This window comes from Hydractinia symbiolongicarpus, chromosome 10 (genome assembly GCF_029227915.1).
Source record: "Hydractinia symbiolongicarpus strain clone_291-10 chromosome 10, HSymV2.1, whole genome shotgun sequence".
NCBI classification, from domain to species: Eukaryota; Metazoa; Cnidaria; class Hydrozoa; order Anthoathecata; family Hydractiniidae; genus Hydractinia; species Hydractinia symbiolongicarpus.
In genome coordinates, this window is record NC_079884.1 from 25,450,441 (window position 1) to 25,471,243 (window position 20,803).

Below are 20,803 nucleotides of genomic sequence, written 5' to 3' on the forward strand. Positions count from 1 at the left end.
TAAGCATTTTGCATTCAAGAAGTATTCTCACAGCAAAATTGACAGCCTTGGAAGTCCTTATGATTACGGCTCCATCATGCACTACGAGTGGAATGCGTTCTCAAAGATTCCATTGGTTCAAAGAACAATACGTTCGAAGCAAAAGGGAAAAAGTTTAGGTCAACGTTCGCATATTAGCGTGCAAGATGCATGGCAAATAAATAAATATTATAATTGTAAAATATAATAAATCCAACATTTTTGTTTTCTGTGTTCCTAGAAAAAAACAAAAAAGAGTAAAGGTAGACGTAGCAGTTATCACAGGGTGGGGGCAATCTTGTTATCAGGGAGGTCATCTTTAGACGGTTTCATTCTAATGCAAAAAGCCTAACATGTCCAAGGGACTCGATTGGAATTTAAAAGGAACAAAAATACATATAAAGTCTTTTGAAGCATCCCAAGACGATATAAATGTATCAAGCAGAATTTTATATTTCTTTTGATTGTTCAAAATAGATGTCTATCAAAACAACCCATTACGTCGAGTCCGGCCGGAGGTTCCGCTTACAAACTATTTTAAAAACATAGTACTTATGTAATCTTTGTTTGTCATTAACAAACCTGTTTTTAACAAACACTTTTTTTCTTCTTTCTTGTGCTCGAGAAGATAAAATAACATAGTATAGTACTGCAAAATTTGGCTCTCTTAACCCTATTCGGTTCAGGTTTTTTCATTCTGTTTGAAGTTTCTGAAAGTTAAATAAAATTTATTTAACATATTTTACGGTTTTTACACAGATCGCATAAAAAACTGCCAAAAATTGTCTGGAAACCCGCTTTTTCACGATTTTCGGGTAAAATTCCGAAAAAAATCGGGAAATCGGATTAATCACGTGTCCAAAACATGCAAAATGATTCTTCTTTATTAAACAAAGTTGTGTTGTAAGTTTCAAGTTCTAACGATAATCCTAACAAGAGTTATTAAATTTTCCCTATTACAAGCGTTTCATAGAGATTTTTAGGGGTTGTTTCGAGTAATAGCCAATATCAAAGCTTCTGAACGGTATGGGACCTAAAAATTTGGGATGCAGGTGTCTAACAGATAAATATTGAAACTCAGTAAGTATCGTACCCATGTAAGGTAGCATTAAGGAGTTATTAAAAAAACCGTTGGAAGGGGCGGGGGCGGATTCCGACCAAATAGGGTTAAAAACCTTGTATCCAGGGCTTTTAACATCAACAAGGAATTTGAAGTTATAAGGAATTTGATGTTTACTATTTCATGACTAAGCTCTGGTAACAACAAGTATGAGATGTCGTGTGAGGAACCAATCACGTTAATTGATTGTAGCGTGAGGAGATTAGATGTCGCGTGATTAGGCTCCATTTTCTTGTAGAGTGATACAACACGTATGAAGAGAATTATCTTTGGTTTTGTTACGGCAGACAATTCATGCTGACATTTTAATGTGCTCCCAATTACGAATTTCTAGTTATTATGCAGCTAAGAAGGCCATGCAAGCAAGTCCTTCCTTCTGTGAATACAAAAGAGGCTATTCGTCTCAAATTACAGTAAATATGTAAATATAATTCATCATTCCTATTGAAAGATAAAGATATGATCGATTTTTTTGTCACATAAAACGAAAAAGTGGAAGCTATCATATACAAGTTTCGGAAGTTATTTATGAGAATTCTTTATTTTTTTAAGTTCTTAAGGAGATTTTAGGAGGTGATGCCACCCTGTCAGGTGGATAGAATATCCAAGATGAGTATTTTTTCGTTGCTATATGCCTTTTGTGTGGACGGCATAAAGGGTAGGCATGATACCCCATTTGATCACATGTACGAAACGAGAACATATGTCTTTGACATCTTCTTAAAATGCAAAAATTAGTTAACAAAAGAAATAATTATATTGAATCACTGAAAACTTAAAAATCATTTAAATATATATATATACATTTAATAAAACATAAGATAATATATACACGTTGTGAAATTGTGTTGAAATTATTTTCTTTAACGGTGGTTAAAAATGCTTCAGTCAGAATTTAGAATGAACTATGATACAAGTCAATAAAAAGTGATCAAATTTACTTGAAGTTTTCTCGACTTATTTTACTTTTTAACTGAATTTAAGGTATTTTTTCTCTAAATTCCGAAGTAACAATAAACTAAGTGTAAATCGTGCTTTAAATATTAAACTATTTCGAAATTTGTGTGATCATTTTGGCAGTTTTTTTATCATACAAATTGAATCGGTGATAAATGACAAAAACTTCCTAGCCATGTTTTAACTCGATCGATTAGTGGTAAAAATTTTGCAGTTGTTCGGTCAAACTACGTGTCACTTTTTAGTTTTTTTTCGAAAAAAAAAAGTGAACCTTACGCTCTTTTTTACGATTTTTTTTTATTCTCAAAAACTTTACTTAAAACAACTATCGCGACAATTTAAACCGCAAAAAAGGTTCAATTTCTCAAACAGCAAAAATACAAAAAAGAAAATTGTTATTTGTCGCGTCACCGAATGTTCGAATGACTTTTCAGCTATTCGAGGTAATAATATCAACATTAATTTCGTGATAAAAAATGCCTAAAACGTATTTGAATATTTGTGCATAGCAAGGATGCTAAAATTCTTTAGAGTGGCCTGGGAATAATTTAATTTTTCAAGTATTTCTATGTACTTCTCAAAAATTTCAAGGTATCAAAATTATTATGGAAAAGAATTCACGTGACACATGCATTCCATGCATTCCTTACATATCATACAAATGATCAATGGACAATAGAATAAGAAAAAAACATTTCCCATCAACCATCAAGTGCATTGCTGTTTAAACAATCTAATTTCAACGTAAGCAGAGAAAAATCTTTCATGTTATTTTCAGATAAACTATTAGGAAAATTGCCTTTATAAGTTACTCTCAAGTAAGCACAAAATTCCAGGTAATTCCAGAATTTTTTAGCATCGTTTCTAGTGCTAATCACCCCCTAATATTTCTATATACATAAAAAATTCGTTAAAAATTGAAGAAAACATAAAGAAAAACGTAAAATAAAATAAAAAACACAAATAAAAAGAGAGTAAATAAAATTTTCAAAATAATGATAAAAATGATAAAAATGACGCTAGCATAACACCTGGAAAAGTCCCTTTAAAATTAAAAACCTGGTAAGTTGAACTTGATAAACGACTGTTTGAACTCCTACTTAAACGAATTTTAAAACCAGTGCTTTAATGTTTGTATCATATAAATATATAAGTTTCTTTAAAAAAAATTCCTCTGGAGAATAGTAGCTAAGTAATGTTATGCAAACATTATTTTCGTCATTGACAAATATTCACAAAAACAACAAAAACGTCAAAAAACAAAACAAAACACATAGTTTTCACCGCACGGTGAGGATTGTTAACTTAAAAATCGGGAAAAAAAGAGAAATTCTTTTAATTTATGTATTTTACTCAAGCTTGACATTTTACGAAAAAAATTTATCAATTTATCTTTTAGAGTGCAATCACTATGAGCTAAATTTATGATCGTGTAAAAACGATAAACTTCAATAAAAGGCATTAGATGTATTCCGATGAGAGAGCAAACAAGAATATGAAGAAGAGAAACAACACACAAGACTAGGTGTTGTCTACGTCAAGCATTTCTAGTAGAAATGTATCTATCGGAACGTCACCGATCAATTTAAAGAAAAACAAATGTTCCAACACTTGTAAAGCAATCGCCTTTAACGGCGGTAGCCTGAGTAGGAGGTGGGCAAGTCTATTGGGATCATCTGGATAAGTCTTTTTAACATACTGGCAAAGCGTTGCTATATATCGTTCGCGAATTGTTTCCACTTGATCAACTTCCACAAGCTCTTTCGTGTCTAGTATAATAACAGAAAAAAATATTGATAAAAATTCTAAAGACCAAACTAAAAAATATCTAAAAACATAGGAGAAAAAAAGGCTTCACATAAGACAAAAAGTGCGGGAAGAAAAGCCTTCCCAACACATACGTTAAGAAAATACGGTACAGAACGCCTAGAAAAGAAAAAATGGTCAAAGAAAATAAAAAAATAAAAAAATTGCTGGAGTTAAGGACTGGAGCTCTACAGTCCAAAATAATAATAATAATAATAAAATTACCGGGAGCAAACAACATGATTGCCCTTAGACAACCCCATTCGGACACATCAATTTGTAACTTTTTCATTGCATTGATGACTTCAGTAAATAATTTATTGACAAGAGTTCCTACACCAGCCTTCTGTAAATTCTCCCTGGACAAGTGTAGACCTGTAGATAACAGAATACCATTCGAGACTGCACTCGATCGATAGCAGAAGCCACCAATAAGTAACTCTGGCCAATTCCACTGTAACAATTTGACTTGATCAAGAACGCTCAATTCTGTAAAATGGGGGAGTCGTTTTGCCCACTCAGCTAATGATGCAAGCTAAGAATATCAAAGATAAATTAAAATCGTTGAGAACGTTGGAATTTTGTTGCATAAAGCATCAAAGGGCAATGATTAGCCATATCATAAATTCAGCGTGTGATTTTTTTAATTTTCCAACTTAAATTATGTATTAAGATAGGGAAGATGGCATACCGCGCTATTATTCATGATAACATCTATTTTCTAAAATCATGGTAGGTCACTTTAACATAAAAATCCATTACGAGAAAGTTGAGGAGTTTTTAGTATTTTTTGTTTATCTTTTTTTATCGTTTTTGTATTTTTTTATCATCTTTTAGCCAAAATGATTATTTCGGACTGGTTAATTTAAGGATATATCCATATGCAACCATATCTTTCTACAACCATGGACATTATATTTGTGGAAATTGCCGTCTTATCCTCATATGGTCACACAGCATCACCTCGCCAGTACTCTTTACTTTGTTAGGGGCGTAGGCCAACCGAACAAAGTCGAAAATATGGAACGCATTATGGAACAATTCACTCCACAGATCTACCCAAGGCTCATTTCCATTTGATTGCATTTTCCGCTATAGCATAAAAAATTTCACGAGTTTTTTCGTCAGTAACTTTGACAAATATTGACAAATTCGAAGTAGGTGGTACTTAGATAGAAACGGCTTTCTCGATTGCTTGTGGTTACAATATTTGAAATTCCGCCCTTTTTTCCGGTATTTACGTCCGTGATTGTAGGTTTATCATGTCTATTACATACCTTATAGGAAATTAACATTTCACTAATGAAGTCAATAATTAAATCTGCATTTAATCTCTATGAGCTACAAAGGTCATTGAAGAGGGTCATGCTTGGACAAAACCAATACTCAATCCGAATATTTAATGCTATAACTCTATGCTGACTGACAAATGCGCATCATAAAGCAGAATAAAAATATTGTTGTTCTATTTTATTTTTACATTGCTAAAAATGTTTCTTCTCATCATGTTTTTTATTTCTTACCACTTGCTAACTATATACCGAGTAATGAGAAGTAATGGGATTCACATTACTCTTTGGGATGACAAGCCGCGGTAACTTAACGAGCTTATGAATTTCTACTTGCCTTACTGTATCAATTATAAATAGTGCTATTTTGAAAGGCATTAATTTCCTATAATAACACGCTAAACACATACCTGCGCATTGCAAATTTATTTAAAAAAAAAACGTTTTGCTTTTTGTGACATTTTCCCAGAGTACTTGCAAATGGTAACAATAACAGGAAATAAAAATACTAAATATGAAAAAAAAATAACAATGAGGAACAAAAGTAACAATAAAAATAACAAAAACCTGTTTGTCTGCAGCAAGACATATCTGTCGGATTGGATCGATGCTCACATCAACAAAATTGCTTATTTTGGGATCAACAAAAAGCTCCGCATTGGATATACATTGTAAATCAACAGTTAAAATTTGATTTTCAGACGAGGAGACTTCTGTTGAGCTGTCTGCTACTGCAGTAGTCAGCTGTTTTTTCTTTAACAATTTTTCTTTTTTATCTCGAGCTAATTCTAATTCGACAGCTAAAAAAAGCAAATAACATACTTTTAACTCTACTATAAACAACACAATAAATGTTTACGTGCAAAATAAAGCAAAAAACAACTGAAAAGCTATCCTAACAAGACTTATAGCAGAAATTTTCTGACCCTTACTGAGTTTTGACCTTACACAGTTTTACACAGTAAATTGATTTTCCCTGAAGTGTAAACACAAAAATGTCATGGAGTGGTATACAGTACACTGTGAGAAAGACACTCAGAAAAACATGTTGGAATTGACTGAAGGTTCGAAAAATAAAGTTTTATCTAAACAATAGAAACTTTATTGAAGTGATTTAATGTTTTGCAATTAGGTTCCCCTAGGTTTCATTTCCTTTGCTGGTACTGATTGAAAACATGAACAAACATAACTCTTCGTCTCAGAAATTTAATGAAAATGACATAGAACATTTTACAACGAAATAATGTGCATGTTTATGCCTTTGGGCTGAAAAATATGTTCTTCTAAGAAAATGAGGTAATCTGCAACTATTTTTGGTTCCCCCTGACAAACAGGAATCATTTTTGGGGGGAGGGTGGGGGTAGACTTTTTCAGATTTTCTACTTTGTGCCAAAACCCACGTAAAGCAAAGCAAACATTTACCTTCTTTACTCATTCCAACCTTGTAACATTTCGTTAAACGACATGACTGACAATGATTTCTTGTTTTTTTCGTCAATAGACAGTCCCTTGTTGACACACAAGTATATTTTCTGTTATTTTTTAAAGCTCGTTTAAAAAAACCACGGCAGCTATCACAAACAATTGCATGAAAGTGTTCTTTTTCTGCTTTATCTCCACAAACAGCACAAGAACTCTTTTTAATAGTTTTTATATCAACTTTTGCTGTCAGCGATCTAGTTTCTTGCGTATTTTTCACATCAATTTGAACGGTACTACTTTCTGGTGAACTTTGGCTAATGCTGGTACTATCAGGGCTTTTTAAAGGAAAAATGGAACTATTTGGACTGGAAGAATCAGTATTCTGTAATAACCCCTTTTGTATATTATATGGACTAGTCATAAAATTATAGTCTTTGCCTTTCGGGCTAGAAGTAAAGTCTGTTGATGCATTACTGGAGCTTAGTGATGATGACTGGTGCTGATGCATCAGTGTTATAGTAGTTTCTACACTGGGCGGATCAGATCTGGGAGAGTTGACACTCTCTTCATTGGATGCTGGAGGAGAAAGTTCAGAATGTATCATTTCGTTAATATTTACTGCTATGTATGCATTATTCTAAAAAAAGAATAGTAATTAAAATACTGCCAAAACTAAATTACCTGCAGACAATCCACCCAATTACAAAATAATATCAATTTAAGGACCAGTCACATATTAACGTCATAAAAGAGGGTAAAGGAGGATTATTGAAATTGCATATGCTTTTTTATAGAGCAGTGCAAGGGGTTTAGCCTGGTTCCCACTGCACTGACATAAGAAAAAACCCTGTGAGAACGTCTTCGACATGAGCATAAAAACTCACATTGTGAATAACAAAGGATAAAAAAAATCTTTTTAATATTCCTATGCTTTATGTCATGCTTGCAGCACAATTTTTGTTGTGAGGAAAAAACACAAAAAATTGCCTTAGAATATTATTGTTAACAGGAATTGTCAGTGCTTCCCAGACACCAAATGTATTCTTAAAATTAAGTTTTCGGCCAAATTATTATCTCATAAACATAAAAAAAAGAAAAATGGCTTAGAGTTTAAAATTTTATATTGCACTGCTTTTAGAAAAATCTTCACATGTAAAATTGATTGGAACAATAATTCTTTTGATTTTGAAATTTTTTGATTTGTCATCTTGATAAAAAAACTTCCCTTAGTTTATCCATCTGTGCCATAGAATTAATTGTTAAATCAGACCTTTTTTCCAATATTAATATAAGAATTTTTATAAAATAATGTAAAAGAATGTAAAATAGAAAATGAAAGTATGAAAGCAGTTTTTTCAGCTGTTTGTCTAACTACTTTATTGAATCAGAATTGGGGAAAAATCCCAAACTTATCTTTGGCTTTAACATATTCTGCCAAAACAAAGGTAACATACAAAAACTGTATCTACAGCTTACCAATGATAAAAGTAAATCGAACACACATTATATTGCATAACAGAAATGTTTCCAGCATGTAAATCTAAAACCTTGTAACATTTTCAAATCGATTTTACGTTTATGGGGCCACAAGTTGAACACATTAAATAAATATGTGTACATTATTAAAAAAAATGGTTATCGCTTTTTTTTTATTAAGGTCTAAAAATTTTTAAAAAAACCTTGAGCAAGTGAACACAAATTACATAATTTACTAGATGATACATTGTTTTGGAATAACACTAACTTCAAGTACTTATTGTGTATAATAAACAGCCGTTTTATAACACCGTTTTCAAAAGTAAAAAAAGGATGTTTTTCTAACATTTCTTAATTCCTGTTTTTGTAGCATAACTTTTTCTTTGTGCACATGCATATAGATTATGGGTATTAATAATATATAGAATAAACATATTTAAGGCACTATTACATAAAAACGACACATAATAAACATGTATAAGTATATATGTATATTAGCAAACTTTGGGGGATATTTATAATTATGCAAATTACTCATGTTATATATTTGCTAATTATATGCTATACTAATGTAATGGTTCCTTGTCCTGCAGTATTTCTAACATATTCTAAAAATAAATCATTTAAATCCAAAGAATAAGAAGAGAGTGGTTTATGTCAATATGTATATGTTAGCCATTTTTAATGTTTTAATAGCTCACAATGCATTGAAAATTTCACCAACCTTAAGCACCGGACCCCTGCTGTGATTTATTCATACATATGCATGCGATTTTGTTAAATAAAATAGGCTGTGGCTGCACCACCTATGCAGCTAAATGCAAGCTAAAATACTTAAAATTTACATAAATGTGGGAATATCACAGGGCTATTTTTTAATATGCGTGTTGGAAAAGATGTTTGGACATTTTATTTCTATTCACAGACTTTTTCAAGAACTTAAGATGAGATAAAGACACTTTAAATTTTTACAATAAAAAATTTATTAATTTATCTATTAGGGATGTTATGGTTCAAACTATTTATTGGATATTAAATCCAATTAAATTAAATTGTCTGTAAGATAATATAAATAAGAATTTTTTTTTTACAGATAGCCATAAATCTACATTTTTGTTTTTCACTAAATGTCGAAACGTTCTCTCCATTTTATTTTTTGTATTCTTCAGCATTACCATAGCAACAACGCCTCACAACATTTTGTCAAAAAGCGCATTATTCGTTTTTATTAAAAAATTTTTATGAAATCAAATTAATTTGCTGCAACAAAAATTTTTGGCAGTGCAAAAAATGGCATTGTGTTACCATTACCTGTGTATGAAAAATTGCAATATTGCAATATCACCTGTATCCCCAAAACTGCTTTAGAAAACAGGACTTTCTATCCCCAAATAATTAAGACATTTATTTATCATCAAAACAAAGAAAGATAAGTATCAGAAAATCCTGTCAAATAAAACAAGGTGCAAGTATCAACAAACGGTCGTATATGCACACAGTTTTTTCAATATAATACTCACCCAGGAAAACGAATTGTTATACTTGTAAGACATATAGCTAATAAAAGCAATAACGATAGCACAAAAAAAAACATAAACTCTAAGTATAAACCAAAAACACCAAAAACTATAGCATAATTCCCTTTTATCAGCTGTCAATGTTAAAGTACTACTAAACAACGACAGGTAAATCATATCACTGCTATAGCAACGAAGAATCATACCATGCATTGTAAACAGATTTTTTTCAATTTTTGTACCTCCTAATTAGAAACCATACATTCTGGATTTAAATTACATTCAATTACATTACTGAAATTACAATAGATTATAATTGCAGGGACAAAAATATCTCACATACAAACATAACAGGCTTTTAATATGACTGGATATCTTAGAACAATTATTTTAAAATATAAATTTACTCTATTTTACAAAACAGCAAACAATAATTATAATGATTAAATTAAACCACCTTTAATATTTAAAAAAAATAACATTGTTCGTTACCACCTTTTATTGTTGATACATTTTTTCGAAGTACAAACATTACAAACTTAGATTCCACAACAATTAGCCTGCCAAAAATATGACAGGCATTAATAATGAATTTATTTTCATATCTAAGTGTTCTGTTTGTTTTTAAATGTTAATTCAATTTTCTCTTAGAGTCGCTATATCACTTAAATTTGTTGCCCTTACACTGGTTTTGGATCAACAAAGAAATCTTTATTTTTCTAGACATTCTAACAGACATTGTTGGTGCTAAATAGCATTTTTACTAGCTAAAGATGTGCTGTAATGATTTGACAATATGAATATTGATAAGGTGATATCGAAAGGATATAAAAAAGAACCTCAGTACTTATAACAGACATATGGCTTTTTTACCATAATGATTTAGGCACACAAATTACTACTACTTAGCATCTTATGCTATACACATACCAAAATATTTCTATATTATGTACCATACATACCAGGGTTCAAGCCAGTTTGCAAAAAATCAGTTGACTGTAGAGAAGAAAAACTCTTTGCATTTGTGGTCTGGGAGCATTGAATGCCACTTGTCATTTTTCCTTTGGTAATGGCTATTTTGTTGTGTCAGTCATTATAAAAATTGGTGATAAAACAATTGAAGAAGCAAGCACAATGTCAATAGACCTACCTGGATTTAAAGCATTGACAAAAACTAATAATCCAATCCTCAGAAAAAAGTTCAAAAATCCGTATTTTGAACCGTTTTGACTCATTTTAGCCATAAATTTGCAATTATTAGGCTGGAAAAAACAGAATAAACTGATGATCTAATCCTGAGAAATGTCCTAAAAACCATATTTCAGGATGTTTTTGCTAATTTAGTGCAAAAATTTTCTATTTTTGATCTGATTATTTATTACAAAACTGACTTGTCACATTCAAGTGTCTATTGTTTCCTGTCATTGTGAAAACATCAGCAAAAACCAATGATTTAATCCTGAAATGTTGTAAGAACTGTTTGTTTCTCACCTTATTGTCTCATTCTGCGCATATATTTTTGAGCCGATAAGATTTTTCTAAAAAAACTGACTTCGTCACATTCAAAGGGGTATTGTTCTCTATCTATTTGCATAAAATCAGAAATAAATAATAATCCAATTCTAAGAAAAGCTAGTAACAGACAGAAAGATACAACATTTTACTTTTAAGAAAAATTAAAAATAAATGATAAGTGAGACTATTGTGCATTTATACAGTTGATGCATTTACACATAAGTGCTTCACATATTGCCCTGGTCTCACTTTCCCAAACGTTTTTGATTGTCAGGACAAGTATTGTTTGCCACAAGGCAGGCTTTGTTTGAAATACAATAAAAACGTGAAGAGAGATATATAATAGAGAAAGACAAGGAAATAAGTGTGAACACAGATCTAGTGACAACAATCTAAACTGCATAGTTGGAAGAGGGATAAGAACCCCCTATTTTTTAACACCCCCTCCCCTATTATATTTTTTGAGGCTAAGCTATTATTATCTTTATCCTGTAATGAATATGTAACGCAAACACCTTTTAATTTAAACTTATATCCAAAGACATCAGAAAGCACTTTGTATTGTTGTTGTTAAAAAAAGATATGGAACCTGCAAAAAAACAACGTTAATTACTTACAATCGACACATGGATAGTTAGAAAAAAGGTTCTAGCAAATTAAATTGTGCTCTTGTCTGCATTTCATATTTCATAGCCACTAAATGTGACTAAAAATACCTGGTATTTTTTCCAATACGTTTTGACTAAAAATACCTGGTATGTATTTTTAGAACTTTCCGCAAGATCTCTTATGTATAGAAAAGTCTCCTTAATTTTCTAATGTTGTCAATTTTAAAAATTGCTACAAGCTTTGTTTGTGTTTATTGAATCTTTTTACAACTGTCAACTTTAAATTCTTTTTTCTAATAGGTTTTGACAACCAGAAATATGAAATTAGATATATTAATGAATAAACAGAATTAACTTTTAAAAGAAAGAAATGGAAACTGGCTGCAAACTGAAACAATACAAAATAAGCAATTGCTGTTTCAAGGCTAAATTAAATGATCTGTCTTTCTTAAAGTAGGTAATCTAAGAAGCAACAATTTACGAAGAATATAGAGCAACCACACCCTACAACCCCCTATTTTGCTCAACCCCACCTTTTTACCATAGTCATAAGACTATGGTAAACTGACTGTTTTTACTGAGAAATTTAGGTATAGCTAATAATGTTTATAACTATCTTTACTTAACTATGGCTATAGTTAAGTAAAGATAGTTAAGTAGTGATAGTCATTAGTTTGTTGCTGACTTTTTCTGAGTTAGCTAGTTATACAGATCTATCGATAAGGGGCGAACAATCGTTTTCTTACAAGCAAAGATGCGCTGACTTTTGAGAAATGGAATAATAGGTGAGCCATTAACTGCTCCCCGAGTTCCATAAAAAGTTTGGTTAGCTGAGTGAATATAATTTCTGAAAAATTTTTTTTTATAACTTTTTATAAAAAATTAAAAATAGTTTTGAAAGGAATAATGCCAACAATATTTATTGCCTGTTTTGCTTGTAAGTGCAATTATGCGACTTGTTTCATCCGTGTCTCATCAGCGTTCACCTCCAAATCAAGGATCACATGGCTAGGTATCAGCCGTAATCATAGTTACAAACTATGAACGGGCCAAGTTAATGATAGTCTACATAATTTTTTTTCTAGGTCAGAGAGAGATAGAAAGCTATGCGCATTCTACATGGTTAGCCTTACAAAAATCGAGGGATATACATTGTCTATTTTTCTAGGAAGAACCATGGCTTCAATGGGGAGTCTTACAGTATTTAATGCTCATTTCAAGCTATATATATATATATATAGAGCTAATTATCGTCCGCTCTTTGCCAGACACTCCCTGCAACATCCAACAGCCCACACAGTGGGTCATCTCCCCAATTTTCCTCACATGGCGTGGTTTAACTCAGGGCTATGGTAACATTAACTCGCCCATCCGCACAAAGTGTGAGAATTTTAACCACAAAGCTACAGTGTCACAAAGCTGCAGCACCATAAAAGTGGTTAGCTAGTATGTACAGATTGGCTTATTAGGCTTTTCAATCATTGATTGAATCGCAATTCGTGTATTCAGGAAATAGATCAGGTTGGTCAGGCAATAAAATAAAACAATGACAGGCTGGACAGATATGTATACAAGAATTAATCATAATCAGGTATACAAATTTCTAAAAATATTTTTTTTCCATTTTTGTTCCTTTTTGCTGACATCAGCAAAAATTTTAAACCCTTATATCTCCTCAGCTGTTTGTCCAAGACAAATGTTCCAATACATTATTTTAATCAGCTATTCAAGCTCTACACAATAGAGGCAACAAGTAAACAAATTTCCAAGAAAAATATTGTCTCTTGACAGGTCCTTGCTGACGTCATCAAAATTTAAATAACGGTCCTTTTTTACTGTTATCCTGTCTATGTGCATTTAGACTAGTCTACATAATAATACACAAGTGTGTCTGTGTTTTTGTGACAGCCAAAGTGGATGTGTTCATTTTCCTTTGATGTTGCCGAAAAATGCATGTCTAATATGTTAAATTTTCTGGCGTTACGGCACAACGAAAATAACACGACTTTAACGTCAATATCAAAATAACTTTGTGACGCCGTAGTTTTATGGAGTTAAACTGCAAGTTTTGCTCGTGTTAATTGTGGTGACAGATTTACAGTTCTTTAGCATTGTAGTTAGTATACAATAGGTTTACCATTGAGTTTATCATTGAGGATGCCATGAAGAGCCTTGCACAGTGGGGGTGGTTTCTACATATAGACCTGATCTTAAAGGTTGCCAGGATAGTAGTCTCACTTGCCTGTAAAGGAATTGGACCCTGCCCAGGTTTTGATTATTAATGGCCGCATATAAAACCCGAACATCCCACACTGTGCTAGTTCTTCAGATGTACCATACAGTTTACAATTACCCACCCTTCCACCCTTTTTTATATATTGATTTTCTTCACCTATTTTTTCTTTATTTTATGACATCAACGAGTGGTGGATGGAAGATACCAATTCAATTATTACTGTGGTGGAATGGAATCGAAATCGAAATACCATGGGTGTCTCTAATGCAATTGAAGACAACTGCATCACAACTGTTATAGAAGCACGTAGCACAACACAACCAGACAGTTGCTTCTGCCTTGAGGTTTCCTTTGCATTTTTTTTGACTCATGTTATGTCAGGATTTTAGTCCAGTGTTAGAATCAACGAGTCTGTAAGAAGCCTCTAATTTAATTGGTCGGTGTGTTGGGCTTCCTTCGTCAGCCATTTAGGCCAGTAATGTGTTGATACATGTCATTAAAAAATGTACCTGACGCTCAGAGTGTGTATACATGTGTTCAACATATTTGCTAACGCTCATTGGGGGGTGCCTGACACTCAGGACATCTCAATCAGTAGCGATTGAATAGAAAACATGCGCCTGACTTTCAAAGCATGTCGATGCTCCTGATGCTCTTATACACCTGACGCTCAGGGTTTGAATAAAAACACTAGTAATTAGCATGTGACTGACGCTCAGGACATGTCGATGCGCCTGACGCTCAGGGCATCTGAGCATCAGGTGTATGAGAGATAGAAGTATCTACTTATTCTAATAGAAATACATTGTTTCTAATAATTTTGTGTTATTATTCTGGAACCCAAAGCAATTAAGTGGTTATAACATTGCACTTTGTGCGAGGGACCCTGGTTCGATCCTCTCGGTGCCGATTCAATATGGGCAAGTAATTGGGTATGTGAAGCTCAAGAAAGAGCATTAAATACCCTAAGACTCTCCATTTAAGCCATGGCCTCTCCTGGAAATAATATACAGGGTACATCCCTCAGTATTTGTGAGGCTAGCCATGTAAAATATGCACATCTTTCTATCTATCTGCTGGGTTAAATGATGCAAGGTTAGCCAATGCTAATTTTAACAAGCCCTTTGTTACTCGCGTAGATAAAAAATTTGTGAGTTTACAAATAAAATTTCTTTAGATCCATATATAAGTTGACCATACTTGCGAGGAAACTAAAAATTGAGAAAATAAAGGGTCTGAAAAAGATATGAAACAGCAGTCCAGGGAAATTTGCCTCTATTATCCATACCATGGATAAAAGATATATGGATCCATGCCATAGAAGAGGCGAACATCAATGATAGTACTTATTTCTGGGTGGCAAAATTGTACCTTTGTGGCGAAATTGTACCACTGCTAAAAGGTAGGAAAACATTAGTTACAAGAGTCGATTGGTAGGTCGTATTTTTTTTATCATGTCGCACTTGCACTGGAGATATGCCGAACATAAAGAAAACTGGAAAAATACGGAACACAACATCAACATAAAATTTTGTGCACGTGCTTTTTCTATTTAGTAGAAAAATATAAGATTTGCTATTTATACAAAATTGATAACTCATGTTTTTTTAATTTTATTTCATTTTATTTAAAAATGTTTCGCGATCGATTCACCTTCATTTTCGCGTTGGGAGAAAAACATATTGGAACGGAAGCAGAGGAAATTATTCTTCAACACGAAATTAATACCGACTGGAAATATTCCATCTATAAAAAAGATAAGCTATTCGACACAAGTGAGTACAACCTTGGAGAAAGAATATGGAGGTACAACGTCTATACTTTAAGTATATTCCTGAGAACATTAGACACAAGTGAGTACAACGTCTATACTTTAAGTATATTCCTGAGAACAATAAAACCTTTTACTTTATTAGGTATATTTTAGGTATAGGTATTAGGTATATTGTTTTATATTTATCTCAGAAAAAATAAACATCGTAAATCACAAGGTTCAATTTGAAGACATAGACAACGGAAAAGGTAAAGAGCTGACATTCAACGGAACCTCATTTGTAATCTTGGACGCAAAATACATGGATTGTTGTCATGGTGTATTGAACGAAATATTTCTCACAAACAAAAGCGAAACGAAGCATTGCGAAACAAAGTCAGTAACTGTTATGCATATCTTCCTAAATCCGAAAACAATAGTGTTTAATTTAAAATGGAACCTTTTCCAACCGTTAAAGATAAAATGTTGCGTTGAAGAAGAAAATCTATAACGGTTGAATTATTTTTGCTCCTGTAGAATGCCATACTGTAGAAATAATAACAATGAAGACAAGGATATGGTGGAACGCAACAAATGTCGGTAATGGTTCCACAGAAAAATGCGAAGACATGCCTCACTATATTTTTAAAAGGAGTTATTGCAAAACTGGTTTTGTTCCAGTTGCAATAATTTACTTCAGCCTCACATTTAAACTATATAACTGTTATTATTTAGTTTTTTAATTTTAAAAACTAAATTATGTTAAGAAAAAAAACAAAATTAATTTGCGTTTTTTTTCTATATCTCATATGACAGGGGCCGTAATAAGCAAAGAAAGCCTGGGGATGAAATGTTAACGTATTTTCGAGTTTTTTTTGGCTGATTTGGATAACTGCTTTGCAGTATACTGGCTGACCTTGATTTATTATTTTTAGCACAATTTTGAACCTATCTATCTATCTCTCTGTAGTGTTGAAGTCATCTGAGTTCTAAAAATAGGGTAAGTTTAGCTAGCAAAAAAAACCTCAAAAATTTGAAAAAAAATCATGTTCAGCTGTCCAGCCACCATGGTCTGTTGTTGATAATTTGTACCTATAGAAATGCTTGCGCATGTGCATTTTTTGTAAGCAAGTCATCCATAGCTAGCTAGCTACTTAGCTACTAGCTAGCTGGCTTAGCTAGCTACTTCAACCACTAAGAAGTGCCCAGGGTATTCAAGAATCGTAACTAAATCCCAAGTTTGAGTTTTGCTATCCTTTCACATCTCGCTGGACTAAAAGACAATGCAGCTAGCAAAAAAAATAAACAATATAGTACGGAAGTTACCCAAGCCAAAGCAAAAACCAACCATTTTCCGCGTACCAAAAATCCGGTAAGTCGTCCACGTATTACTTCCTGAATATAAAGGAGATATAGTATTCAACATGTGTTAGACCTATGTACGTTCCCAAGCCTTGTGGAGATAATGATGTGCTATTCTCCATAAAGCACAAGTGTAGTAGCCTGTAGTAGAGCGTAGTAGAATGTATTTTTCTGTAGTAAAGCGTATTTCTCTGTAGTAGAGTGTAGTAGCCTGTAGTAGCTTGTAGTAGAGTGTAGTAGCGTGTAGTAGAGCGTAGTAGAATGTATTTCTCTGTAGTAAAGCGTATTTCTCTGTAGTAGAGTGTAGTAGCATGTAGTAGCTTGTAGTAGAGTGTAGTAGCGTGTAGTAGAGCGTAGTAGAATGTATTTCTCTGTAGTAAAGCGTATTTCTCTGTAGTAGAACGTAGTAGCTTGTAGTAGGGTGTAGTAGCTTGTAGTAGAGCGTAGTAGAATGTATTTCTCTGTAGTAAAGCGTATTTCTCTGTAGTAGAGTGTAGTAGCCTGTAGTAGCCTGTAGTAGAGTGTAGTAGCGTGTAGTAGAGCGTAGTAGAATGTATTTCTCTGTAGTAAAGCGTATTTCTCTGTAGTAGAGTGTAGTAGCTTGTAGTAGAGTGTAGTAGCGTGTAGTAGAGCGTAGTAGAATGTATTTCTCTGTAGTAAAGCGTATTTCTCTGTAGTAGAGTGTAGTAGCGTGTAGTAGAGTGTAGTAGAGCGTATTTCTCTGTAGTAGAGCGTATTTCTCTGTAGTAAAGCGAATTTCTCTGTAGTAGAGCGTAGTAGCGTGTAGTAGAGCGTAGTAGAGCGTATTTCTCTGTAGTAGAGTGTAGTAGCCTGTAGTAGCTTGTAGTAGAGTGTAGTAGCGTGTAGTAGAGCGTAGTAGAATGTATTTCTCTGTAGTAAAGCGTATTTCTCTGTAGTAGAGTGTAGTAGCGTGTAGTAGAGCGTAGTAGCGTGTAGTAGAGCGTAGTAGAATGTATTTCTCTGTAGTAAAGCGTATTTCTCTGTAGTAGAGTGTAGTAGCCTGTAGTAGCTTGTAGTAGAGTGTAGTAGCGTGTAGTAGAGCGTAGTAAAATGTATTTCTCTGTAGTAAAGCGTATTTCTCTGTAGTAGAGTGTAGTAGCGTGTAGTAGAGCGTAGTAGCGTGTAGTAGAGCGTAGTAGAATGTATTTCTCTGTAGTAAAGCGTATTTCTCTGTAGTAGAGCGTACTAGCTTGTAGTAGAGTGTGGTAGCTTGTAGTAGAGTGTAGTAGCCTGTAGTAGAGCGTAGTAGAATGTATTTCTCTGTAGTAAAGCGTATTTCTCTGTAGTAGAGTGTAGTAGCTTGTAGTAGAGCGTAGTAGCTTGTAGTAGAGTCTACTTCTATCAAACGTAAGTTTAAGGACGTTTAGATTTTACCCCCTTCTCAGACACAAACGTGAAATAAAATATTATATTATTATACAAGTATTGTCATTCTCTAAAATAAAAAGTATCCTAGATATTATGCGCTCCTGTAAAGTGTGTGTAGACCATAAATCCTCGTTTAAAATCCTTTTCAACGATCTGAGAATCTATTCTTTACAGTAAAAAAAAAAATACTTAAAAAACTTCCAAGGAATTTAACACTCTCCTTCTGTCTTCACATCTGACGGAGGCTTAGCGCCAAAAATTAGCACTAAGCAACCTCGTGCCCAGGGCATTTTGTCTTGTTGACTATGTTCTACCCTGTAATAACGGCTCCAAAAGCCACAAGAACTTGGCCGTGATATCGGGATTCGGCGTAATAACCTGTGACAATTTTTTACTAGATCGCAAGACAGAATTGGTCTATTCTATATCCACGCACGCCTATTTGTGACCTCTATTTGTGACTCGCCTGCCTGTCAACACATTTACGATTCCCCAGAACAATTTTGACCATTTAAAGACATATCCTTTCGTTGACATACCTTCTTTGTCCTATATTATATACATTATTAAGTTCCTTTCTTGCATTTTTAAGCTCAAGGAGAACTACTTTTAGTTTTTTTTTTCAAGAGTTAGTTGTAAAAACTGTTTGTTGATACCTGTTTGTTGTTAGTTTTCTTCTCTTCTCGGTAGTACACGCTGTTTGATTTTAGTTCTTACTTTGTCTGTCCTTTCTCTTTCTATATTTGTTTTTCGGTTGGGACACAGAGATGGCTAAATCCTGCTGTACGGAATAAATTATATGATTTACTATTTGAAACCTGTTCGATTTTTCTTTTGTATCCCATCAGTCTTCCGACTGTGCTTTGTAATTTGGTATGTCTTAAAGGTCGCATCCTCCTGTGTAGTTCAATCTATTTTCATTTGCAATTGCATCGAATACGATAGTTGTGAAAAGTAATGAATTGAACCACAGTGCTCCAGGGCATCTTGTATATTTTCTGACATCAGGTTATAGAAAAGAGACATCTTGTAGTACAAACCCAACCTTGCTGGGAACAAGGTTAAGTTTGAACTACAAGATGAAGATGATAGTAACTGCTGGATTTCCATTGAAACAACCAATAAAGGTTCTTGAATTAATTCGACCTAAAAAATTTAAGGTTTGGTAAGCTTTTGGACTGTAAAGAAACCCAACACTTCCTGATTGTGAAGCTATTGTCAGCTTTCAACTGAGGGTGTAATAAGATACTAACATTTATTCATGTTGTGATTATTTGACATCAAATTTGTGATGGTAAATTCGATGCTAAACTAGAAAAAAACAAGTTTAGGAAACTGAGCTAACAGTGATTTAAGTTCCATTACAGAATGCTGCAGCTATTCCCTTTTACTTTTCTTTTGTAGAGGGTACTTCAATAAATCCTTTACTTAATAAGACACCCTATATTACTTTGAAAGTCTAGTGCACCATACGCCCGACTGTGGTTAGACTCATTCTGTACGCTATATCGATTGATGATTGTACCTTACATGTACACAAATATCTCAGTGTTACAGTCAAACATCTACTAATCGCAAAAAAAATTTCATTTGCGTTCGTAACGTACAAAAATGGCGGAAAATTAACTCCTGGTTATTGTAAATACTGAAATTCACGTGCTTCTATCTCTAACGTGTTTTCTTTCTGACTCTTATATTTACATTACGTATATTATGCATTGTCTCGATTGTTTAACTGTACAATATCTTCCCCTTAATTATTCAAATGCTAGGGATCATCATGGTAATATCTTGGCTTATTACGTGTTCGTACGTTTTTTGTTGGTTTTGATTGTTGTTGGGGATCATACATAGTTTGTTACAAGCTCGTGAGCTTGTATTAAAACGCAAATGTGTCCTACAAGAATGGAAATTTTTGCCTCTCTGAGCACCGACACGGGAGTCGTCGTGTGTTCGAATCTCATCTTGGTAACTATTTTTACTTTTTTTTTCTTTTTTCTTTTTTAAAAAGATAAGACAAGTGTTCAAAACACTTATTTAACTTGCTAGTAAATAAAGGTGTTTCCACCAAACTTTTTAAAAGTGAATGTAGGCAGAATTAACTGAATTAATGAATTTCGCAAATTTTGGGGTTTGTGGGTTTGTGGTCTTTCTTCTTCCTGTCGGTCGGTTCACCCAAGACGGACCCATCGAAAATTAAAATTTCGAGGAATTTTCCGTTCAGGAAGATCTCACAAATCAATTTTGAAAAATAAGTGTGTAACAAATATTATTGCGTATCTGAATAGTAAAATATGTCGCGTCTAACTTCGTAACAAAAATCCCAATTTGATAG

At 33.1% G+C, this 20,803-nt stretch overlaps 2 protein-coding genes across 2 annotated transcripts in view; one reads left to right on the forward strand and one right to left on the reverse strand.

Moving 5' to 3' along the window:
* The window catches only part of LOC130662804 (transmembrane protein 223-like), a 93,389-nt gene that overhangs the window by 54,968 nt on the left and 17,618 nt on the right, over positions 1 to 20,803 (forward strand). The gene's annotated exons all lie outside the window — the stretch shown is intronic.
* On the reverse strand, positions 2,841 to 7,465 carry LOC130662799 (retinoic acid receptor RXR-alpha-B-like). Its single transcript, XM_057461732.1, has 4 exons — positions 6,613 to 7,465; positions 5,758 to 5,990; positions 4,127 to 4,436; positions 2,841 to 3,864 (listed from the first exon to the last, which is right to left on the reverse strand). Exons 1-4 carry the CDS (start codon positions 7,214 to 7,216, stop codon positions 3,617 to 3,619), a joined length of 1,395 nt encoding a protein of 464 aa, XP_057317715.1. The 5' UTR covers positions 7,217 to 7,465; the 3' UTR covers positions 2,841 to 3,616.